This window comes from Mangifera indica, unplaced genomic scaffold (genome assembly GCF_011075055.1).
Source record: "Mangifera indica cultivar Alphonso unplaced genomic scaffold, CATAS_Mindica_2.1 Un_0054, whole genome shotgun sequence".
Taxonomy (NCBI): Eukaryota; Viridiplantae; Streptophyta; class Magnoliopsida; order Sapindales; family Anacardiaceae; genus Mangifera; species Mangifera indica.
In genome coordinates, this window is record NW_025401146.1 from 1 (window position 1) to 21,648 (window position 21,648).

A 21,648-nucleotide genomic window follows, 5' to 3' on the forward strand; every position below is an offset into this window, starting at 1 on the left:
ATTCAAATATTAAATCTGAAGATAAATATGATAAGTTAAGATACAATACTATATTTTAGGTAACAACCATGTTCATTGGAAATGCATTCACATCAGATTAAACAGGAATTCTTCAACCGATAAGTGGTCTAGCCTTATGTGAATGCAAATCATATATGCATTTCTGTCAACCAGGGCCAGCCTGTAATAGAACCATGGATGGCAACTACTGTTGCAATCTCTCTATCGTTCGATGCATTTGACAACGTAGTGGAACTTATCAATAAGGAGTGGTTAGTGCATTATCTGAACGACATTGTCAGTTTAACCTATGTGCATGAACTCATCACCAGCCACCATTCTATTTTAAATTTAGTTCAATCTTTCATTGTCGGTAAATGCTACATCGGTATAGGTTAATCAGAGAATAGTACCACCACCCTATCTATGATTGAACCAAATGCAGTGCTTGGGAATACCAGCTCTTAACACAGAAAGATGAAGTTGGGCAACTGATAGAAAAGATAAATGTTGCGTTTTTTTCCTTACTAAAATTCTCAAATGCCAGACAAAAATACTACTGTACTCTTGGTCTCTGGCTCTAGTGGGGGTCAGTCTTGGTTAGATGCTTAATGCAGAGCCTTCACCATAATCTCCGTCTCCGCAAAGCATGATAAACAGCTAGATATATTAACTTCTATACAGATAAATTAAAATATTCTAATCAAGCTTATACAAGTAATTAAAAAGAAGGTTATTAACCAAAATAACACTGCTAATTAACATATGATAAGTGAGTTAAAATTCGGGTCTCAAATATACCATTGATCCCATGGTTTACACATTATATGATGACAAGCTTATGCAACCGCCAAAATAACACTTTCTGATTAAATTACTAGCACAAACAGAAGGAGAAAAAGCATGATATGACAATGTACCAGATAAGAATACTACGTTCCAGTAGTAGGACAAACTACACCACATAGCACATCAAACAGAAAAAGAAAACAATTACAGAGAGCTTAATAAAATAGCAAGAAACACCAAAAATAGCAGGTCCAAGATTAGTCACCTGTTGAGGAAGCAATGCCTGAAAGACTTCCACATGCTAGACTAACCAGCATAGTAGAATCATGTGGTCTGGTGTAACAATTGCAACAAAGAATTGTTAATAAATTAAATATGGATGCATACAAAAAGGATCATTAGAAGGCAATATTGAAACCCTAAAACTGCTGAATCAAATTACAGAGTTATTACCTCTGTGACTGCCAAAAAGATTTCAATGTTTGATATACTGAAAAGTTAATTGCTAAGTTGGGCCCAACACCCTGCATCAATGTCACACTGAAGTCAATTACAAATAAAAAATAGCAGTCATGTTAGCATAAATTATAATATAAGAAACAACAGAAGCTCACAAAAAGTGTTGCACCAAGTCCTTTATAGAGGCCCAAAACTCCTTCCTCTCTGCAAATAGTTTGTAAAGCATGCCAAATACCTCTGTAGTAAATCACATTAGTCTGCTAAAAAATTCACTAAGTTAGTGAAAGAGTAAACGCACAGGTAAAAAGGAGGGAGCGAGAATAGCTAGCATCACCGAAGTCCATAAGTTAGGCAAACATCTCATTATTCTGGTTTTCAGTAGACCTGAATTCCTAAGCTAAAAGATGAATTCAAAGTGAAAGCAAACTTAAGCAACAGTTCATCCAGTGACGGCAAAACTTTCAAATTAGTAAAATGAAAATTTATACTCCCATGCACAAAAATTCATAACAGCACAAAAAATAGGAGTATTAAACTGCCAAACCAGCTACTTAACATTTGACAAGCTTACCCATGGCGTTAGAACAAAACATAAGAAGAAAGTAAAATATTTTCCTCCCTTGCAGAACATCAATGAGAATATGCTAATCTTACCTGAGATGCAAGGCGTGTCCTTACAAGATCCAATGGATATGCAGCAGACGCCGCTGTTATTCCTGCCAAACCACCGCCTAAAAAATTCACACAGGCATCAGCACCCATATTTTCCCTGTGACTTTGCAATCCTGGAATTACTTGTAGGAACTGCTACATAGAAAGAATTAAGCTATAAGGACAGAAAAGCAAAAAACATCTACTTAAGTAGTTGCACTGTATGCAAAACATATATGCATATAGCATATTATACCAACATTTTTGTAGTGCTCATATGCATAAAAGTTGACTGCAGAATATGGTAGGCGATGAGCAATAGTAACCAGATTCCCTTTCCAGAAAGCCCTGAATCCTTCTTCATTAATTATTCGTGAAGCCTCATGCCATATGCTAGCCTTCCTCAATGTTGCAATATCAGAGTGCATGCCTTGAACCTATTTGCACAAAAAATATATTTATATATGACTTCAATTAAGGAAGACAGCAAAAACATTCACACATCAGAACAACTAACCAATAAGCGAATGTTCAGTTGCAAAGAGTGCGAAGTTAAATTAAAGCTAATATCTACCAGTCCCACCGTATTCCTTCACTATCAAAGCCAAGATCAAGGAGAAATTTCTCATCCGTATGCAAGTGCTAAGATTAATTACAAAGTATCTCAAAATCCATAGTCTGCAACATGGAAGTTCTATTTCTCTAAACATCACTTCAGAATATATCTTCCATACCATAAACATCAACTATTTACTATAACATCCTCACTCTCTAAGATCTTACTATTATACTGATATATACTATAGATTTTCAAAATCCAAATAATTCAACCTGGACTCAATTCTTACAACTCAACTATTTAAATTGTAACATTCAATTACAAACATAAAAGAAAGTTTAAAAATAAATAAAAAATATCATCACGTTAACTCTTAATACAAACCAAATAATACGTTAGACACAAAAACTATCATCAACAACAAACCAAAATCATTCCAAACAAAAATTTCTCCAGCCATAGCAAACATCAAACCGTATTAAATATCAACTAAAAATGACCTAACCCTATACGAAACAAGAATTATCCGCAAAATGCGCATGGGAAAGCCAAATAATCAAACCTGGAAGAGAATGGTGAGTCTGGCAAGAGGAGCAGTACAGGTCTTACTAAGAGCACCAGCCACACCTCCTGCAAGAAGCTGTGATACAGTGCCGATCTGAGATTGATACTTATCAACACTAACGCTTTCACGGCCTGAACTCAATCCTCTCTGCCCTCCCTCTATCACCACCCCCATTCTGGCTTCTGTTTGCATCGTTTAACAAAAATACAATGATAATGATAAAATAAATATAACTCTCTTTCTCTGAGTTTTCTTAGAATATGAACAGAAGCTGAGTGCTTTGCTATGAAGAAAGATCACGAATATTTACCGTAACCAAAAAAAAAAAAAAAAACAGAACAATAAAATGATTCTAAACCCATTTATGAGGAGGACCAAATGACAGTAAAGATATATATTTTCCAAAGTTTTAGCACAAAATTCCATAAATTTTTTCTCCTCTACTTTTGTGAAATTCGGGCTATTCCTTCTCTCCCCGGCGTATTTTCAAAGCAGAGAAAAGTATTTCAGATGCAAAAGATGAGCTAAAACGCTGTCGTATCAACCATTTGCGTTTTGAGTTGGATAGTCACGGGTTAGGGTTTGCGTCTTTGACTCATCGTCAAACTTAACCAACCGACTTTAGAAATTCTCAGTTGTTGTAGCACCCAGGTTTGTGTGGGACCATGATGCTACGTGGCACAAACTACAATGGACCTTTTTGGAAAGTGATGACGTGTTTGATTTTAATGGCATGTCTTTTTTGGTTCCGGTACTTACGGGTGTAACTGATTTTTCTCTGGTTGGTTGTCCCGGGATTTACCGAGAATATTCTTACAAGCTGCGTTTCAGGTGCACACGAAGTGTAGTTTTAGAATTTACAAGTCGTTTAATGAGACTGTCCACTCCAATAATGCCACGTAGCAAATGTTTGGTTGATTATTCATATCCAAGTTTGGGATCTTCTAGAAAGTGAAATATGTATAGTTTTGTTATCCGCAAGTTTCCATCTATCTACCCTTCAAATTAATTAATTTTTTTTTTTTTTTACATAAAGACATTGATATTTGTTTATTAAGAAAATTTTGTATCCGCCTGGCACACGCCTCAATGATTATCCCGGATTAGACATCCATTTGCTTCTGTTTGTTCTTGTTAGGTGAGGATAATTTATTTTTATCTAATAAAATTATATTGATGAGAGGTTGGTAATAGAAGAAAAAGAATATTAGATTGTCAATTAACAGTAAAAACGAATTTTGCCCATCAAAAAAAATATATAAAAAATAATTTTTTAAAATTTAATCTTTTAAGAAAAATATTATTTTTTTAAACTAAAATAAAAAAAATGATATAAATTTTTAAGATTTTAAAGTTTAGTAATAAAATAATAATTTTATTTTTTACCATTAATGATTTTAATTAGGTTTAATTATTTATGTGTGACTGTTTAAATTTTTAAAAACCTATAAATATATATTTAAAAATAGGTTAAATCTCATGTGGGAATAAGCTTTTCGCCAAGGTGCATTAAAGTTTATGAAAAAGTATGAGCAAATGAAGACCAAATAAAAGCAAAAGAAAGAGAAAATAAGAGGAAGGAAGCATGAAAAGTCATGGTGAGCACAAGAAGTTGGAACTGTAGTTTCACCGCATTCCACAATCTTTGCATCAATTATGAGCCATGATCAAACACAAGAAGTTGCAGTTCCATTTAACATTAAAGCCCCATCTAGGGTAGTGACAGGGGTTCTTAGAAAGTCTAGCAAAGTCTTGTTCGATGAGGGAAACAAAGAGAATTCACAATCCTAATTGTTTATTAATTGGGTCTATTCACAGCTAGAACACAACTAAGTAAAAAGAAAATAATTTCAGGTAATGTAATTAGTCAAATGCATTGATTTAGCCTCCCTTTTAAACCCTTCCAAGATTGCTGGTTTTGAGCTTCAAATCCTGCGGTCAAATCCATCACAACATCCGTTGCAAGGTTGAAATGGCACCAAATGGTTACAGGAGGGCTGAGAAAACTCATGTCCTTCGTTTTGTTGGAGCCCCAATGCTAGAGAAACACCACTGCTTCCACTGCCACCCCCATTGTGCGTCATTTGAGTAGACTTTTCTCTGCGGCGTTTAGTTGTAGCTTGTTGAGCCTTCTCGCTTTGTGAGGTTAAAGGAAATCTCTCAGGAGAAATTGTGTTTAGGTGATGAGATGACATGGGAACATCATCAACATTTACAGCTTCTGATGGTCCTTGAGCTTGCTGTCCCTGATGAAGCAGATCCATCTCTTCCACCATCGGCTTCCACACTCTTACTCTTGCATTTATGAACCAATTGGAAACCTGCCCACAAAATTTGCAGTGTCATAAGTTGGGAGTTTGATCACAAAATTGGCATACCAGATTGTTCACCTGAGTCCTTGATAGACCAGTCTGCCGGGCCAACATTTGCTTCTCCAAATCCGAAGGATAACTAACATGAAAAACAAAAGATCAGTTTTAGAGTTAATACTTTTCTACAAGAAGATAAAAGTTAACACTCACGGGTTCAAAAAGTTGTCAAAGAGCCAAGCTCTGAGCACAGATAAAGCAAAATCCGGAAGTCCTCTCTGAGATCGTCCGATGGGTGGCTGAAGAAATCCCAAAATTTGGCCATCAAAACTTGATTCAGCAGCCCCCCCAGATCCTGCAACAGTGTCATTGCAAAAGACTCCATCACCAAGAGTCTTGCTAGAGACCACAACGTGGTCCATTATGGCATTCTTGAGGCAACTAAAATGCTTAGATATGGCAGTTAAAGCAAAAGATATGTATGGAGCTGCATTTCCAAGCCCAGCTACAGATTCAAACGATGCAAAAACTGATTGCATCTGTTGGCAGTATAGCTTGTATCTCCTGTAAACCTGAGGACAGAAAAAGCATTTTTAAGGCATAGATTTTGCGGTCTTAATGGATGTCTGACATGCATCAGAGATATTGTATAACATTAGATATTATAATCATCTACAACATAACATTAAATAATATCAAGTCCAAAATAATCAACATACACTCATTGATGGTCGGTCAAACCATACGGCCAACACCAATCAATGGTGTTGACTAATTTTTCATTGTTTTTTACTGGTGTTACAACTTTTATTGATCAATGTCGACCAATAACTCATTTAAAATTCGATTTTTTCTAATATATAAATTATTTAATAAATAAAATTTTACCATATAACATAGTATAAAAAAAAAAAGACAATACAATATTTTGTGTACAAAATATAGAGTAACATTATATAATAGAATGCAATTTAAAATGAAGTTAACAAAATTAATAGAGTATTAGAATTTCTAAGTGAAGATTTCGTTTCAAATCTCTACTATACTTATGAAACCTTGATTTATCTAATATAATGGTTGTAAGTCTGCTTACAGTACTTTGAGTTTATCTATCTAACAAATATAAATGAGTCCTCAATTATTAAAAAGAGAAAAAAGAATGCAATTTGTTTAATTCTATCAAATGTGTGTGTTAAAACTTAGGATAAATTTTTATCTTAAGATTTAAAACACAACTCTCTATATCTCTCCTGAAATTAGTGACCACTTTACCTATAAGACACTATATTGTTTTATTACTTTGTCAATAATGGATAAGAGAATCTCTTCTAATGAGCAGACGGGGTACAACAAGGGACAACGCCCTCAAGCTTGTAGATGAAATTTAATTTCTGGTTTCTTATCATATAATGGATAGAGTGCTACTCACGATGGTTCAATTTATCTAGTAAAGAATTGTTTTAACATTTCTCAAAATCCATTATTTTGCAGTTCCTCATAAACAACACTGCTAAATTAAATGACGAGGGAGCTGCTTCTTCCTGTGATTATGGTGTAAATATTCTCGTAACACGGTTAAAAGAGGAAAAATCCTGTGCCTAGCTATGACAGTACAAGCCATCCGGGGCAAGCAGTCGAATGATGTAACTTTGTATTGACAGAAATTAGTGGGGTATCGGAAACACAATCCACAAGGCCAGCTACCAGAAAAGTAACAGAAAATCAACACTTGAAACAAAACACAACAAAAAAGGAACAGTAGAATGATTTATTTGACAAGACAAGACACCTTTTCCTCATGCCTACTGACTCTTGTCGGTAAAATAAATCAGATGTCTTAATTCACAGAACAATCAAATCATCATCACTTTCGTTCATTCAATTCAGCCGAAACAAACACCCATCACCAGTGGGGGTCACTTTTGCTTCTTCATTAACATTTACCTAATGGAAATTGATGAAAGAAAATTACTTTTTTTGGTACCCTTTTTCATTTCTGTTGTTTTCTCACTAACCAAACAGTTTTTATAGGAAAAAATTGGAGATCATACCTCTTCTAGCATCATAATCAGCTTGGAGTTCCTCCATGAACGATCAACTCTGTTACTGAAGGCAATGAAATCTCTAAGAACTGCACTGTCAGTGAAACCATCCATTTGAAAGTCCGATGCTTGAAAATGTACAATACCACAAAAGTCATCTAAAAGCTGCTGTGCTGGCCTTAAGAACTTTGAACGCATTAAAATGGAAGCGTAGCCTGTAAATGGACCCAGAGGAACTAAACTTCTAGCATCACCTCTGATCTTCAAGAAATCTCCCAAGTCTGAAACTGGATCATACCCTTGTGCATTCAAGGGAAATGGTTGAAGAGATGGAAAGGGCTGGTGGTTAAAATCAGTTAAGAAGCTTTGGACACAACCGGGGAAAAGGATTTGTGGTGAAGAAGAAGAAGGTGGTGATAGTGTCGGTGGGCTGAGTTGATAAAGTGAGGCGGAGGCTGAGGGTTTTGAGGGTTGTTCTTGGTTGGCATGAGTGGGGGTTCTAAGCTTGTTTCTTCTGTTTTGTTGGGGTACATGGTACTGGTGATCAGGGTTTTCTGCCATGAACGGAGCTTTTGAGCTGGAGAAAGAGAGAGAAGTCGACGGCTGATGAAGAAAAGGAAGTTACTATGAACTGGAAACAAGTTTTGGCATATATCTCTATGATTCCAAGGTCTCTGGAACCAACCGTACAGTTTTACCTGTCCCAAGAGAGTCTTTAATTAAAAACTTGAAAATGGTACGCTCCAAAGCAATAGTTTGGAGGGCCCATACATAAAAGATGTGGATTCAAATCCTCAACATATTTTACATGTGGCTAGCGGAATCTTGAAACGGTTGCTGATCTCTGTGTTCATTGGAGCCGCTCGTTTAACAAACAGTGTTGAAGCTTGGGCAACACATATTCCAAATAGTAACGAAGTTAGCCATATCTAAACCATATTTAAAACAAGCTTCAATTCCTCAACTTTTGTCACTGTGGCTAGTCTCCAGGGATCATGACTTTTCTCATTTAAGTTGCCTTCCCCATCTTCTATTATTGCAACTTTTGTCTAGGAACCTGTGGATCAAAACAAGGACTAGATCAACCACATTTGTCAACATAAAATATTAAAAGATTAATGTGAGCCAGAAGCCTCAGGGGCTTCTTTGACCTGGGGACTTCATATAAAAGAGAAGGTGTTAAATGTGTCTTAAACTTTGGCCGAAGGCAATATTATAATTCTGTAATTATGAGAGGATTAAAGTGTCTTTTTGCATTGAGGGTTAGTTTAGTCGTTTCAAACACATTTTGACCTAAGTATTTTAAACCTTGGGTAAGTAGAATTCTTTAGAATTTATTCTCTTTCTCATTTTATCCTCTTATCCTCTCTCAAATGTTCTATTAGGGTTTTGATTCTAGAAATAAATCTCTAGGATTTTTTCTATCAAGTGATTGAGTTTGTGAGTCAATGTATTATACTTGATATAGAATTCGGTTTCACAATAGATTTGTATCGCATACTTAGATCTAAAGTTTGGTACTATTAGTTATAATTTCTTGCATTTTATAATAGATTCAGTTAAAGTCTTATCTCTGTTTTAGATGTACGGTTTTAGTATTTGAAACTTGAACCAAGTAACTCTCTGTTGCAATTTTGTTCTGTTCTTGTGTGTTTGCATAATCTTGGAAAACCTTCTTGTTTTTCTTGCACAAATCTTGAATAAATATTTAATATAAATCAATTCTGAAAGTTACCAGAAGGATTGGTGGAATAAAGCAACATCCTCTTCCTTTAGGCTGCAACCAAAGCCTGCAACCGAGAGGTTAAAGGGCTTCCTTCTAATAGCCCACCAATATGGTCTTGCAGATAAACTCTTTAACTGTTACACCGAAGAAGCGTCCACAACAAAGGGCAAAGTTCCACAAATTGAAGACATCTTCCTCTTTCTTTCCTCTAAATGATCATCATCAAACTGGTCAGCTCCAAAGCTCTCTAAGCGGGGCTTACGGCCCCCAGTTCCAACTCATATAAAATACATTGCAAGGAAAAGTATCACCTCTTCCTCATGAATAGTCCTTGCTCGGTGACACACACTTAAATTGCAGGGCTTTTAACTTGAATGGACTGGTACATGGTCAAGAGTAATGGATTTAACATGGTCAATAATCATCATCAAATTGCAGGGCTTTAGCAACTTGATTATATTTGTTTCCGATGTTATAATGGGTTGATCCAGTCTAATTCTTCTGATTCTAAGAAGTAGCTATGGCAAACAACTCTTCTTTGAATTCTTATCAAGTATATGGGTACCACATAAGAGGTCATAAAGGGCGTATTTATTATTTTGTAAAGTAAATCACATAGAATTCCACTGATAAAGAGACAAAAACGAAAAAAAAAGATTTATTGCACAGTTGTAAGAATCTGAATAAACAGGGTCAAAAGAAGATAATTTTAGTACTAACAACGAAGAAAAACTCTTGCTCACAATTTCTCCTTCATCCTTGCATCCCCACAAATGCTAATAAAGAATAATTTCACACATACATTTTCCTTCATGCTGACACTTAAGAGGAATATTTGTAACAAAATTGTCTTTATCATCTCCTCCTTGTGGAGAAGAATACATTGTACATATCTTACTAATTAGAGCAACAACTTCCCTTGTTGACATCACCAGAGAGATTTGCAACATTAATGGAGGTACCTTGAGGGACTGAGGAAGCTGCCTCCTGTGCCATCAGTGCCTTCTTGCTAACAATGTGATAAATATCCAACAAAATCGTCTGGAATGCCTTCTCAACATTGAGGGCTTCCAATGCTGAGGTCTCCAGGAAGGAGAGAGCTTCTTTTTCGGCCAATAATTTTGCATCTCCTGTGGGAACTGCTCTTAGATGATTAAGATCACACTTGTTTCCGGCCAGCATGATGACAATGTTGGAGTCGGCGTGGTCCCTCAGCTCACGGAGCCACCGTTGGACGTTGTCAAAGGTTTGCCTCTTGGTTATATCATAAACCAAAAGCGCACCCACGGCTCCTCTATAGTAAGCACTAGTGATGGCTCTATATCTCTCTTGACCAGCTGTGTCCCATATCTGTGCCTTTACTGTCTTTCCTTCTATCTGCAGCGAAATAGACTAGCCTGATGAGCAAAAACATAATCTAATGCCTGTAAATTATGCTGACCAAACGTAGAGGTTTCCATTCTTCAGTATCAGAAAAGAAAAGAAGAAAAAGGAAAATTACAACTTTTGTTGCAAAATCCAAGATGGAATCTGCACAAGTGTTTCATTGCTTTGGAGGAGAAGAAAATGTAATCATTTTCACTGTTTCTTCCCCATTCCTGAGGCAAAATTTTATTTTCCATAACCGAAAATCCCACCCGGCCGGAATGATGAGACCCCGATCTAATAATTCTTCCCCATTCCTGTGGCAAAATTTTATTTTTCATAACCGAAAATCCCACCCAGCCAGAATGATGAGACCCCGATCTAATAATTGGTCCCATAACATTTGGACCGAACAAATAAGAATCTTATCTTGCTCTGGACCAATAGGGATTCTACAATTTTTGTCAATCACGCTTTCCTGAAATTACTCTTGTATATTTTTAATGACGCCTAGCATGAATAATGTGCAACTGTAAGGGAAAAGGAACCATATAACTGACAGAAATGATACTAGAAAAGCTGGCCTAGAAGATTTAACTTCTACACATCGTAGATCACTGGTACAATTGCCTCCAAAATGGGAAATGAAATTCAGAAGTTTCACATCGAATGAAATTAAATAAGAAAATTACAAGAAAAAGGTCATTAAAAAAAACCTGAAGAGTCCTGGTTGCAAATTCAACACCAATAGTGGACTTAGACTGCAGGCAGAATTCATTTCTTGTAAACCTGGAAAGAATGTTGGATTTTCCCACACCAGAATCTCCAATCAATACTATCTTGAAGAGAGAATCGTATTCGTGATCAACCCTGTAAGCCATTTTTAATTTCTCTTTCTATCTTTTATCTTAAACCTATTAGATCCAACCACAATTATCAATAAATCAAAAAGCCAACAAACACAGTGCCAGAAAGAGGGGGAAAAAAAAAAAACACTAACCATGAAATGGAAGTAATTACAGAAATCAGATGTTTTGTTTCTTGAAAATATTGCTGTGAGTGAGGTGCAGGTGAAGGGAGAAGAGAGAGAGCATAGTTTGGTTTACACAGGCCGAGAGAGGATTCAGAATAACTAAAGGAAAGGCATCTAAAACGGCTTTCATTGTGGGACGTAACCAGCAAAACTCGGTATGTTCAAAAAAATACCTGATAATCTAAATAATCGTAATATTTCAATAAAATAAAATTTCCAACTCAAATATTTTATATTTTCATTATTTTCTGACGGCTATGTATATAATATTATATCTTTTAATGGATAAATTTCAACTTTGAATTGAAGAGAGCGAAAAGTGTCAGAGTTATTTGAAAGAGCTTCTGGAATGCAGCAGTAACTGAAGCCGAGGTCCAAGTGAGAGAGCAAGTAGACATCTAAATCAGGCACAACATTGCTGGTGATGACAGTAGCACCGACAACAAGTATAGTAAATTGTCATGAAATGTGGTGTAAGAGGACGAAGAGACACCAGGAAAGATCGATACCACAGTGCTAGTGTTGATTAGATGCAATATGTGTCTTTCTTTAGCCTCCCCACTCTTTTAAATTTATATTTGTGTAGGCTACACTTGCATGAGTAACTGTTTATGTAAAGTATAAAGTTATATAATTTGATAGGCGTCGAACAAATTTCATATGGTAAGAAAATAAAAAGTTACGTGGCTTGCAATTGATGAAATTATGAAAAGTTATTCCAAAATAATAAAAAACTATTATTTAATTATAGAGAGATTGTGAGAATCATGATAAATAATAACTTTTATTTTCTCATTATAATTTAAGAATGAGACTAAGAGATGTTTGTGTCTTGTGTTGACATACTAGTTAGCATGGTATTTGTCCACTAATCATTGACCATTTCGAATATTATATTTATGTGTTTGGTGAATAATTAGTTTAGATCGTATAACAAATATAAAATAAAACATAGTTATTCTCAACTGGAATGAACTAGTTTAAATAGGTTCATCTAAACTTTAGAAAAAACAATTATCTTTATTAAAATTTATTTGTTTTGTTGTTAATTGGATATCATATTTTTATATTTGGTCAAAATATCATAAGTATTTATGAGTTTTCTTATACGATAAAACTTTTCTTTCATAAAATTCACAAATTGATACCTGACAAAGTGACAAACTATAGGAATAGCAATTAGTAACTCGACATATAGGTACAATTGTTTTACCTAAAGGAAGCGACATGTTAGCCTACATTCCATCTTTACCGCATGTCTACTAAACAAATTCAAGATAAGATTGTTATCCTATCTCCAATATAATAGAGAAAAAAGTTAATTGTAAAATTTAGATTTGAATTATAGTCGATAAAAATATAACTATTTATATTCATCTTATAAATATAAATAATCATACAGAGTAAAGGGGATCGAAATGTTGGAGAGAATAAGATAAGGACTCAAGATAAAAGAGCCCAAGATAAGTCGTTGACATCCAAGAGAAATAGCTCATGAGAATCTAGAATTATCCTTAGGGTGCGTTTGGTTGACGGTTTTTAAAATTACCTTGGTAATCTATCTTTTATTCCCTTGTTTGATTTATCAGTAATAAAATATTACAGTAATCTTTTATTACCAATGCTGACGTGACAGGTAATATAGGTGGTAATCTGATTACCACCTTCACCTTAGGTATTTAAAGATTACTGGGGTAATCTTGAGTTTATTATAAAAAAATTATTATGTATTAATTTTTTGAGATCAAAATAAATTTATTTTTAATTAATATGACAAATAATATAAAAAATGTTTAAAAATAATTATATTCAAAGGTATTTAAGTAAAATAATTTACTAGTAATCTTTTATTACATTTAACCAAACACAATAATTATTTATACCTATCAAATTTTATCAAACATAGTAATCATTTATACCCAGTAATCTTCTAAGTAATCTATCTTCAAGGTAATCTTTCTATTTTAGTAATCAAATATTACCCAAACCAAACGCCCCCTTAAGGTAAATGTGGATTCCCTCACAAAGATACATCAATCCTCACTAGAGATCTCCGAAATCAAGTCCTTCTCAAGGCTTGTTATTTGTAAGGCCAAAAGACTTAATATTACTTAAGGTTTAGTCAATTTTTAAATTCTCATTCATTAAGTTTTAAAAACTTAAATATCTATATATTAGCTATTAAATTTAACAAAATCCATTAAATCTAAAGGTATAATTATCATTTAACTAGTAATATTAGAAAAAAATTATCTCATTTACCTACCTTAGCTTTAAAAACTCACAATTTTCTCTCGATCCTAAAATTTTGAAAAGTTAAATTTTCCCTGCTAGGTTTTGCATATTTTCTCTTCCTTCTCTAGCAACCAGAGCTAGCCGACTTCCCATCTCTGTTGGTGGTATGCCTCCCAAACAACCCACCAATGATTTGGCTAATCTCTGATAAACCAACAAATAGATCTGTGCAATTTGTGTCGATTATACATCGGTTGACTCATTTATAGGTCATCCGGGAGGCATAGCGCCAATAGAGATGGAAGGTCAACTAGCTTTAGTTGCTAGAGAAGAAAGAGAAAAATTGCAAATCCTAGTAGGGGAAAAATGTAATTTTTTAAAACTTTGGCTACAAGAAAATTGTGATTTTTTAAAACTAAGGTGGGAAATGAGATTTTTTTTTCATATTATTAGTTAAATGACAATTATACCCTTCTATTTAGTAGATTTTGTTAATTTTAATAGTTAACAAGTGAGTATTTCAGTTTTTAAAACTATCAGATTAGAGTTTAAGAATGGATTAAACCTTGGGTGGAAATTAGTCTTTTGGCCTATTTGTAAATAAAGCAATATTATATGTACACATTTTTTATACACAATTTGGGTACAAAATAATGTATTATCAAGTAATTAAGTGTTACTTTATCTTTAATTCAAAATAAATTGATCACATCATAATAAATCATCTGTGTACCTAAATTATATACTGAAGATGTATATACATAGTTTTATTGTTGTAAATATTATCACCATTCAATCAAGAGATGTTCTTATAGTCTGAAATAGCATAATCATGAATATAGACTCCTAAGTGTCAAGACAAACCACGTTAAAAATCTCGTCTTTATTGTTTTCTTACATATTCTTGATTACATCTAGTCATCAACAACAGTCATTCAAGAAAAAACTGGAAAACTTTAAGATCTAAACATATCTCTAATGTAATTACCCAATTAACATATCCTCTAATCCTCTAAACAAAGGATTGTATAGAGGCGTAAGAGTGATTATCTTGTATAACTTATAGTAAATATGTTGAATTTTAACTAAAATATTGAATAACATAATAAAAGAGGTATACTCTTAAACAATAAATCAAATCACTTTAAAAATATTTTTGTTCTACCGACCTTAATTGACAAAGAGAGAATTTGGACTTTTGAACATATGGATTAGAGTGAGCAATGAGCTAATAACATTTGATTTTATATTTTGTGACAATCAGGACAAATCTTTATAATTTACATGATAAAAACTTTAAGAGTTTGAATAAGTAATTAAGATACAAATTTATACTAATTAACATCACTTTCAAAATTAAGCGCAAAATTTCCATTAATCTTTTCTAATGTTCAATTAAAATGCAGATCATATCTAATCAATTAATTTTCGAAATTACAAGATTCTTATGTGTAATGATATAAATCATAATGAATTTTCTTTTAATTGAAATTGTCAAGAAACCTCCTTGTTGTTCCCCCAAAGAGAAGCAAAGACCTATAACTTCCACATCTCAACCATCATAATTTTTGTGGCGACAAAAATTATTTTTAGATTATATAATATATCATTATGTAACTTTTAACAATAAATTGTTAAATCTGAAAGGTAGTTTAGGTGGTAAAATAGTAGAGTTCAAATTTTTTTTGATGATATATCAAAATTATATTCTTAATTTATTTGGTTCTATAATTATGGGGTCGATTTATAAATTACAAAATGGTCTTGAAGAATTTGGAATGAAATTTGTGAAGAAAAAGAAAATTTTGGATGTTTGGTCACGGAATTATTATGGGAAGGAGACCAGCTAAAATTTCTGTGCCAATATACTTGGAATAAATCTTTTTCCTGATGCCAATTGTACATGGCAAAGCAATCTTTAACATAAAAAAATTTACAAATTGTCAAAGTTGAAGGCCTGCTAATTCATTGGACCAATTTGTTTCTTGGCTTTGATAAAGTCTTCATTTGACTTCTCTTATCAACATCGTTGTCTTCATCATCCAAAATTTTGTATTATTCCCCGAATTAATTAATTTTTGCCTGATTCCAGAATGAAATTATGTCATGTATTTACGTCTAGAATGTGAATAATTAAATGAAACAATTTTTGTATTTTATTATGTATTGATTCATATAAATAATACCTATATAAGATAAATCATACAATAGAAATTCTAAATATTTTTTTCAAGTAACTTTCAGTAATTGAAATAAGGACTAGAATCTTAATTATCAAAAAATTTTTATTAAGCCGTCCAGGCTCTATCTCTAAATATCCTGAAGAACTTAATTATTAATAATCTCCTCTATAAAGGTCTTTCGTGATACCTCTACTAAGCAGAGAAGGCTTTCGTCTGAATGATTCCAATGAGAAACAAAATCTCTCTTCTCTCATGGCTGCCGATCCTGTACAGTCTTACCTTTACTTTGCTTATCAACACCACTTTTTCCCAAGACAATCGACAGGTAAATGGTTATCTCTTTAAGAAAATCATCGGCTTCAGCTAAGTGATGAGTTATGTTTTTCCTATTTACGTCTGCTTTATAATCTGCAATATATGGTGCAGGCTTATATTGTTTACATGGGAAACCGGCCAGAGGGCGAAATCATCTCCGCCTCTGCTCTTCACTTAAGCATGCTACGGGAAGTTCTTGGCAGGTTAACCATAATTAGATTATCAAAATGCATGCATGCTGCTATTGCTAGTTATTAAGATAGGAGAATCCAAGGCTCATGCCTTCTACGTGGCTTAGTAGCCCCCGACGCCCATGCAGGGTATGTGTTAGCTTCGGAATACTGCACTGCAGACATCACCATCTGCATCACATAATTGTGGTTGAGAGACGTGGTGATAATTTTAATACCAAATAATATAATTGTGAAAGAAATTATATTTTATAAACTTGTTATTGAGATTGAAAAACTCAAAATTATATAAATCCTACCCTAAAAACTCTTACTTTCTAACATGAAATAAGTTTTATACCTTACACTTGAATTCTAGCAGTCAACCATAATTTTAGTTTGTCTTCATTTTGTTTTATATTCAAAGCGGTTGCTGGCAGGTTTATAAATGTAAACTTTTTTAATTAATGACTGCATCAGGGTTCAAAATTAAACAGCAATACAAGCCTATCTCCTGCATATTCAACTCGGAGTTAATTAAAACTAAAGATAGTCACATCTGTATTAATGATTTCAGCAACATTGGTCCGGAATCTCTGCTGCGTATCTTCAAGAGAAGTTTCCAGGGATTTGTGGTGAAGCTGACTGAGGATGAAGCTCGAAAAATGGCCAGTGGGTGGACATTAATTAAATTATAATATCATTTTCTTTCAAATTAATTTATAAGTTCAACTTTGGTGGATTAATATTGTAGCTTCGATGTTTATGATTAGTGTTGCGGGGCGTAGCATCAGTATTTCCAAACCGAAAGAGAAATCTCCATACAACAAGGTCATGGGATTTTATAGGTTTTCCTCGACAAGTTCGAAGAGCAACAATTGAACGTGACATCATCGTCGGAGTACTTGACAGTGGAATTTGGCCGGAGTCTGCTAGCTTTGATGATAAAGGATTCGGCCCACCGCCCACCAAATGGAAGGGCACTTGCCAAGCCTCCTCCAATTTCACTTGCAACAAGTAAATCACTTCTGTTAATTATTGTTTCGTAAAGAACCGGTTAATTACGCCAATTCATCTCATTGGTTCCTCAATGATATTTAAATTATAAATATCAAGTGATTTTCGAAAAATGCTAAGAACCCCTTATATAGTGAGTGAGGTTTTTTTTTTTTAAAAAAAAAAAATTTAGGGTGAATTACGTTTTTCAACCCAAAGTTCAACAATATAAATGTGAAGTTACCATTTTATTCCTTTTTTTTTTTTTTTAAATTATCGTATATTCTTACATTAACAATAAACAATTTTTTAAATATCTAAATTATAAAAAGAAAAAAACCTCTTATTTTTATTTCCTTTCACTTTCACTTCTTCCTCTTTAGCTATAAATATGAGTGGTTTTATCGCATAATCATTTATTAGGGGATAAATTGTAATTTTTAAAAATATTGAGGTCTTTTTGAAACTTTTAAGGGGTTACTAGAAATTTAAAAAAATGGGGGGCTTTGAAAATTTTTTGAAATATTAATCTACACCTAATAATTTAAAAAATAACAGTTACACTTAAAAAACGAATAAATATAACAAATTATGAATATTTTGCTCTTAATAATACAACTACTACTGTCATATTATAGCTTCGAAAAATATAGAGCTTTAAAAAGGTTTCAAAGATTGATTTGTGAGTTTTTAAATATTTTTAAGAGTTAAGTTGTCATATTTAAAACATTTAAATATGATAGAAAGTTATTTTTTTTATTTTTTTAAATTAATGAATAATAAAACTACTTTTTTTTGACGAATCGGAGCGATATAAAACTGAATCTTAGTGGATCATCTAAAACTATTATTTTACCATTAACCTATTAGATCTTTTTTAAATTAAGTTTTATTTTTGGTGAAAAATATTATTTCTATCAAATGGATGTGCAAAGGGGCTCTTAGGCCAAACATCGGGTGGAAAAGTGTCGGTTGTTTTCTTTCATTTTTTATAATTAGTTGGGGATTTGATATTTTTTATTTTTTTGATATTTTAAAAAGATTTCTTGCCCGCACAAGTTACTAGTTTCCACAGGGCCCATACCCCAATAAGGTCCAACCATAATATTTTCAGACTAATTTCCAGCCGCTATCCATATTTCTTACAATACGACGTCGGTTATGCAGCAAAATCATAGGGGCAAAATACTACCGAAGTGATGGACAATTTCCTCCAGGTGATATAATTTCTCCAAGGGATGGGAATGGCCATGGCTCGCACACTGCATCAACAGCAGCCGGTAACTTGGTTAGTAAGGCAAGCCTATACGGGCTTGCCAGGGGAACCGCCAGGGGCGGCGTCCCATCAGCTTGTATTGCGGTGTACAAAGTATGCTGGTCAGACGGTTGCTACGATGCTGACATTCTTGCTGCATTTGATGATGCCATTGCTGATGGCGTAGGCATTATATCTATTTCAATTGGAGGGCCAACTTCTAAAGAGTATTTCATTGATGTAACGGCCATTGGAGCTTTTCACGCCATGAGGAAGGGGATATTAACGTCTGCTTCTGCTGGCAATGATGGCCCTTCTCCTGGAAGTATCACCAATGTTGCTCCATGGTTTCTTTCTGTGGCCGCTAGCACCATTGATAGGAAGTTTTTTACCACGCTGCAATTGGGAAACAACCGAACTTACCAGGTAATTAACTGCCATGCCAAGTTAAGTTCCAACAGCAAAATAGTTTTTTCAGGTTTTAAAAATTTTTCTGTTGCTTGTAGGGAGTATCAATAAACACAGCTACTCTTAATGGTATGCCTCCTCTTATTTATGGCGGAGATGCGCCAAATACTTCTGCAGGTTACACAAATTATTCGTCAAGGTCAAGTTTCTTCTCTTTTTCAATTAATAAATTAGAATCTCAAAAGACAAAAATAAATTTCAGTAATGAGAATTGTTGCCAAAATGCAGTTTTTGCTCTGAGGACTCGTTGGATCGAAATTTGGTGAAGGGAAAAATCGTTGTTTGTGATATTCTGGATACAGGGAAAGGACCATTTTACGCTGGAGCAGCTGGTGCTGTGATGATTGGCGAAAACGAGAGAGACGTTGCATTCAATTTTCCCTTGCCTACATCTTACATTGACACAGCCGATGGTGACAAAGTTATGCGCTACCTACGCTCAACCAGGTCTCATTTTAACCCTTTTCCACTTGGAAATTTTTAAAAATTCTTCTTATACAACATTGGATCACGATTTTATCAACAACTATTCTGTCACAGTAAAGCGACTGCAACTTTGTTTAAGAGTCATGAAGCTAAGGACCCATTGGCTCCTTATGTAGTCTCATTTTCCTCCAGGGGTCCAAATCCTGTAACCTTGGATATTCTGAAGGTAACTGCTTGATTATGGAGCTACATATACATTAGTGATTTGACTCCATTTGTTATGAGATTATTAATCTATCGATTTGCAACATTTAACTGTCACCGCAGCCAGATTTAGCTGCCCCAGGAGTTGACATTCTAGCTGCGTGGTCTCTTGTTAACCCGATTTCTGAAACTAAAGGGGATAATAGATTTGCTCCTTACAATATAATCTCGGGGACATCAATGGCTTGCCCACATGCTACTGCGGCAGCTGCCTACGTCAAATCCTTTCACCCAACATGGTCTCCTGATGCTATCAGATCCGCTTTAATGACTACTGGTATTACTAATATAATTAGCTAAAAGTTGTACTGTTGATCTTCACAAATCAGCTTTCATTTTAGTTTAACACACTTTCTTATTTGTTCTTTGCAGCCACTCCTATGAGTTCAGAATCAAACCCCGAAGCTGAATTTGCTTATGGCGCAGGCCAAATAAATCCCATTAGAGCTCTAAATCCTGGTTTGGTGTATGACACCGAGGCCATTGATTACATAAAATTCTTATGTGGCCAAGGATACAACAACTCAATTCTTCGGCTTGTTACAGGTGACAACAGTAGTTGCTCAAAAACAATTAATGGAACAGTTTGGGATCTTAACTATCCTTCGTTTGCAATTGCCGCCGAAACATCAAGATCACAGAGTATTAGTCAGGTCTTTAATCGCGTTGTAACGAATGTCGGATCGCCATCGTCTATTTATAAAGCTTCTGTGACAACCCCGGAAGGACTCAAAATCCAGGCAAAACCTGACACTCTAAATTTCAGATCTCTGGGAGAAAAGCAATCCTTTAAACTCACCGTTGAAGGAGCAATAGGCCAATCCGTAGCGTCTGCTTCTTTAGTCTGGGATGATGGTGTTCATCAAGTGAGGAGCCCCATCATTGTGTATCTTGTGTCAAGATAAAAATCATACTAGTTGTATTTGGTTTGCGTCAATAGCCATTAGGCTAATCAAAATAATACTGTTTTTTCACCTTGGAATTTTTCTGATTCTGGATTAATTGTTGTTGTGATTGTAATTGTATTTAATATACTATTAAAATATCATTTATAGTTACTATATTTATTCAGATTTAACCCTTTTACTATAAATATGAACAGTGATAGATCTCAAAAATTAAAAAAAGACAGACAAGTCAACAATTATCATCATATATATTAGTGAATTTTCTTGTAAAATAATTATATCAACTCAATTACAATACTGTGAACATAAGCCATTAGAGTTTTTTTTTTTTTTTTTTTAAATCAAACCACGTAAAAATTATTTATTTTTTCTTTATTCATTTTAACTTTTTATATTTTTGTACTTAAATCTTGCTGATTTAGTAAATTACTTCTTGGTGTAAATTTATATACCAACAATTTGACGTTATAAGGAGAGCCCCTAACATATGCTCTCTTATGAACAACATGGTAAAATATTAGTTTATCCTTACAGTTAAAAAATTAGAGACCCCCCATGTTTTTCTATCACTCTTATTTTGAAACACTATTAAACGCAACACAAAATAATACACAATTAGCAAATAAATGAAGTTTTAAATTAATATTCGTATAAATATTTTGATATAATGAACTTTCTTTTTTAAATTTGAAATTACGAAATTAAAATTTGAGTAGGAGTATGTTAAATCTTGTAGGGTTTCATTGTGATTTATTGGTAAAAGCTTATGTTTAGTAAAAGGGGTTTGGGGGGTGGGGTAATCGAACATTAAATTATGAGTTTTAATTATATCCATTTAACACCCCAAAAAATTGCTTAATTTTGTTTAGTTACCCTCAATTGTGGTCATTCTAATAAATTTCCCTTTTAATTTATTAGTTGAAAAAGTGG

General features: G+C 33.9%; 4 protein-coding genes across 5 annotated transcripts; 1 reads left to right on the top strand and 3 right to left on the bottom strand.

Annotated features, from left to right (window-relative positions):
- Nucleotides 1–1,054: 1,054 nt before the first annotated feature.
- On the bottom strand, nt 1,055–3,575 carry LOC123206937 (mitochondrial substrate carrier family protein B-like; the record flags this gene model as incomplete). 2 transcript variants are annotated; one of them, XM_044624230.1, is given in 6 exon segments in its annotated part: nt 1,055–1,122; nt 1,243–1,313; nt 1,404–1,505; nt 1,903–2,055; nt 2,160–2,336; nt 3,021–3,575. In XM_044624230.1, coding segments are annotated over 6 exon segments (766 nt in total), but the record flags the coding sequence as incomplete, so codon positions are not given.
- Nucleotides 3,576–4,692: 1,117 nt separating this feature from the next.
- LOC123206946 (BEL1-like homeodomain protein 9) lies at nt 4,693–8,084 on the bottom strand. Its single transcript, XM_044624240.1, has 4 exons — nt 7,384–8,084; nt 5,546–5,904; nt 5,414–5,474; nt 4,693–5,344 (listed from the first exon to the last, which is right to left on the bottom strand). The coding sequence occupies exons 1-4, from the start codon at nt 7,933–7,935 to the stop codon at nt 4,949–4,951; spliced, it is 1,368 nt and encodes a 455-aa protein (XP_044480175.1). The 5' UTR covers nt 7,936–8,084; the 3' UTR covers nt 4,693–4,948.
- A 1,652-nt stretch (nt 8,085–9,736) lies between these two features.
- Nucleotides 9,737–11,694, bottom strand: LOC123206963 (ras-related protein Rab11C-like). The gene is made up of 3 exons (XM_044624258.1): nt 11,466–11,694; nt 11,182–11,379; nt 9,737–10,477 (listed from the first exon to the last, which is right to left on the bottom strand). The coding sequence occupies exons 2-3, from the start codon at nt 11,344–11,346 to the stop codon at nt 9,998–10,000; spliced, it is 645 nt and encodes a 214-aa protein (XP_044480193.1). The 5' UTR covers nt 11,347–11,379; nt 11,466–11,694; the 3' UTR covers nt 9,737–9,997.
- Nucleotides 11,695–16,297: 4,603 nt separating this feature from the next.
- On the top strand, nt 16,298–20,715 carry LOC123206964 (cucumisin-like). Its single transcript, XM_044624259.1, has 9 exons — nt 16,298–16,434; nt 16,979–17,073; nt 17,175–17,418; nt 18,565–19,078; nt 19,159–19,259; nt 19,349–19,567; nt 19,661–19,772; nt 19,874–20,087; nt 20,183–20,715. Exons 1-9 carry the CDS (start codon nt 16,334–16,336, stop codon nt 20,713–20,715), a joined length of 2,133 nt encoding a protein of 710 aa, XP_044480194.1. The 5' UTR covers nt 16,298–16,333.
- The last annotated feature ends 933 nt before the right edge of the window (nt 20,716–21,648 follow it).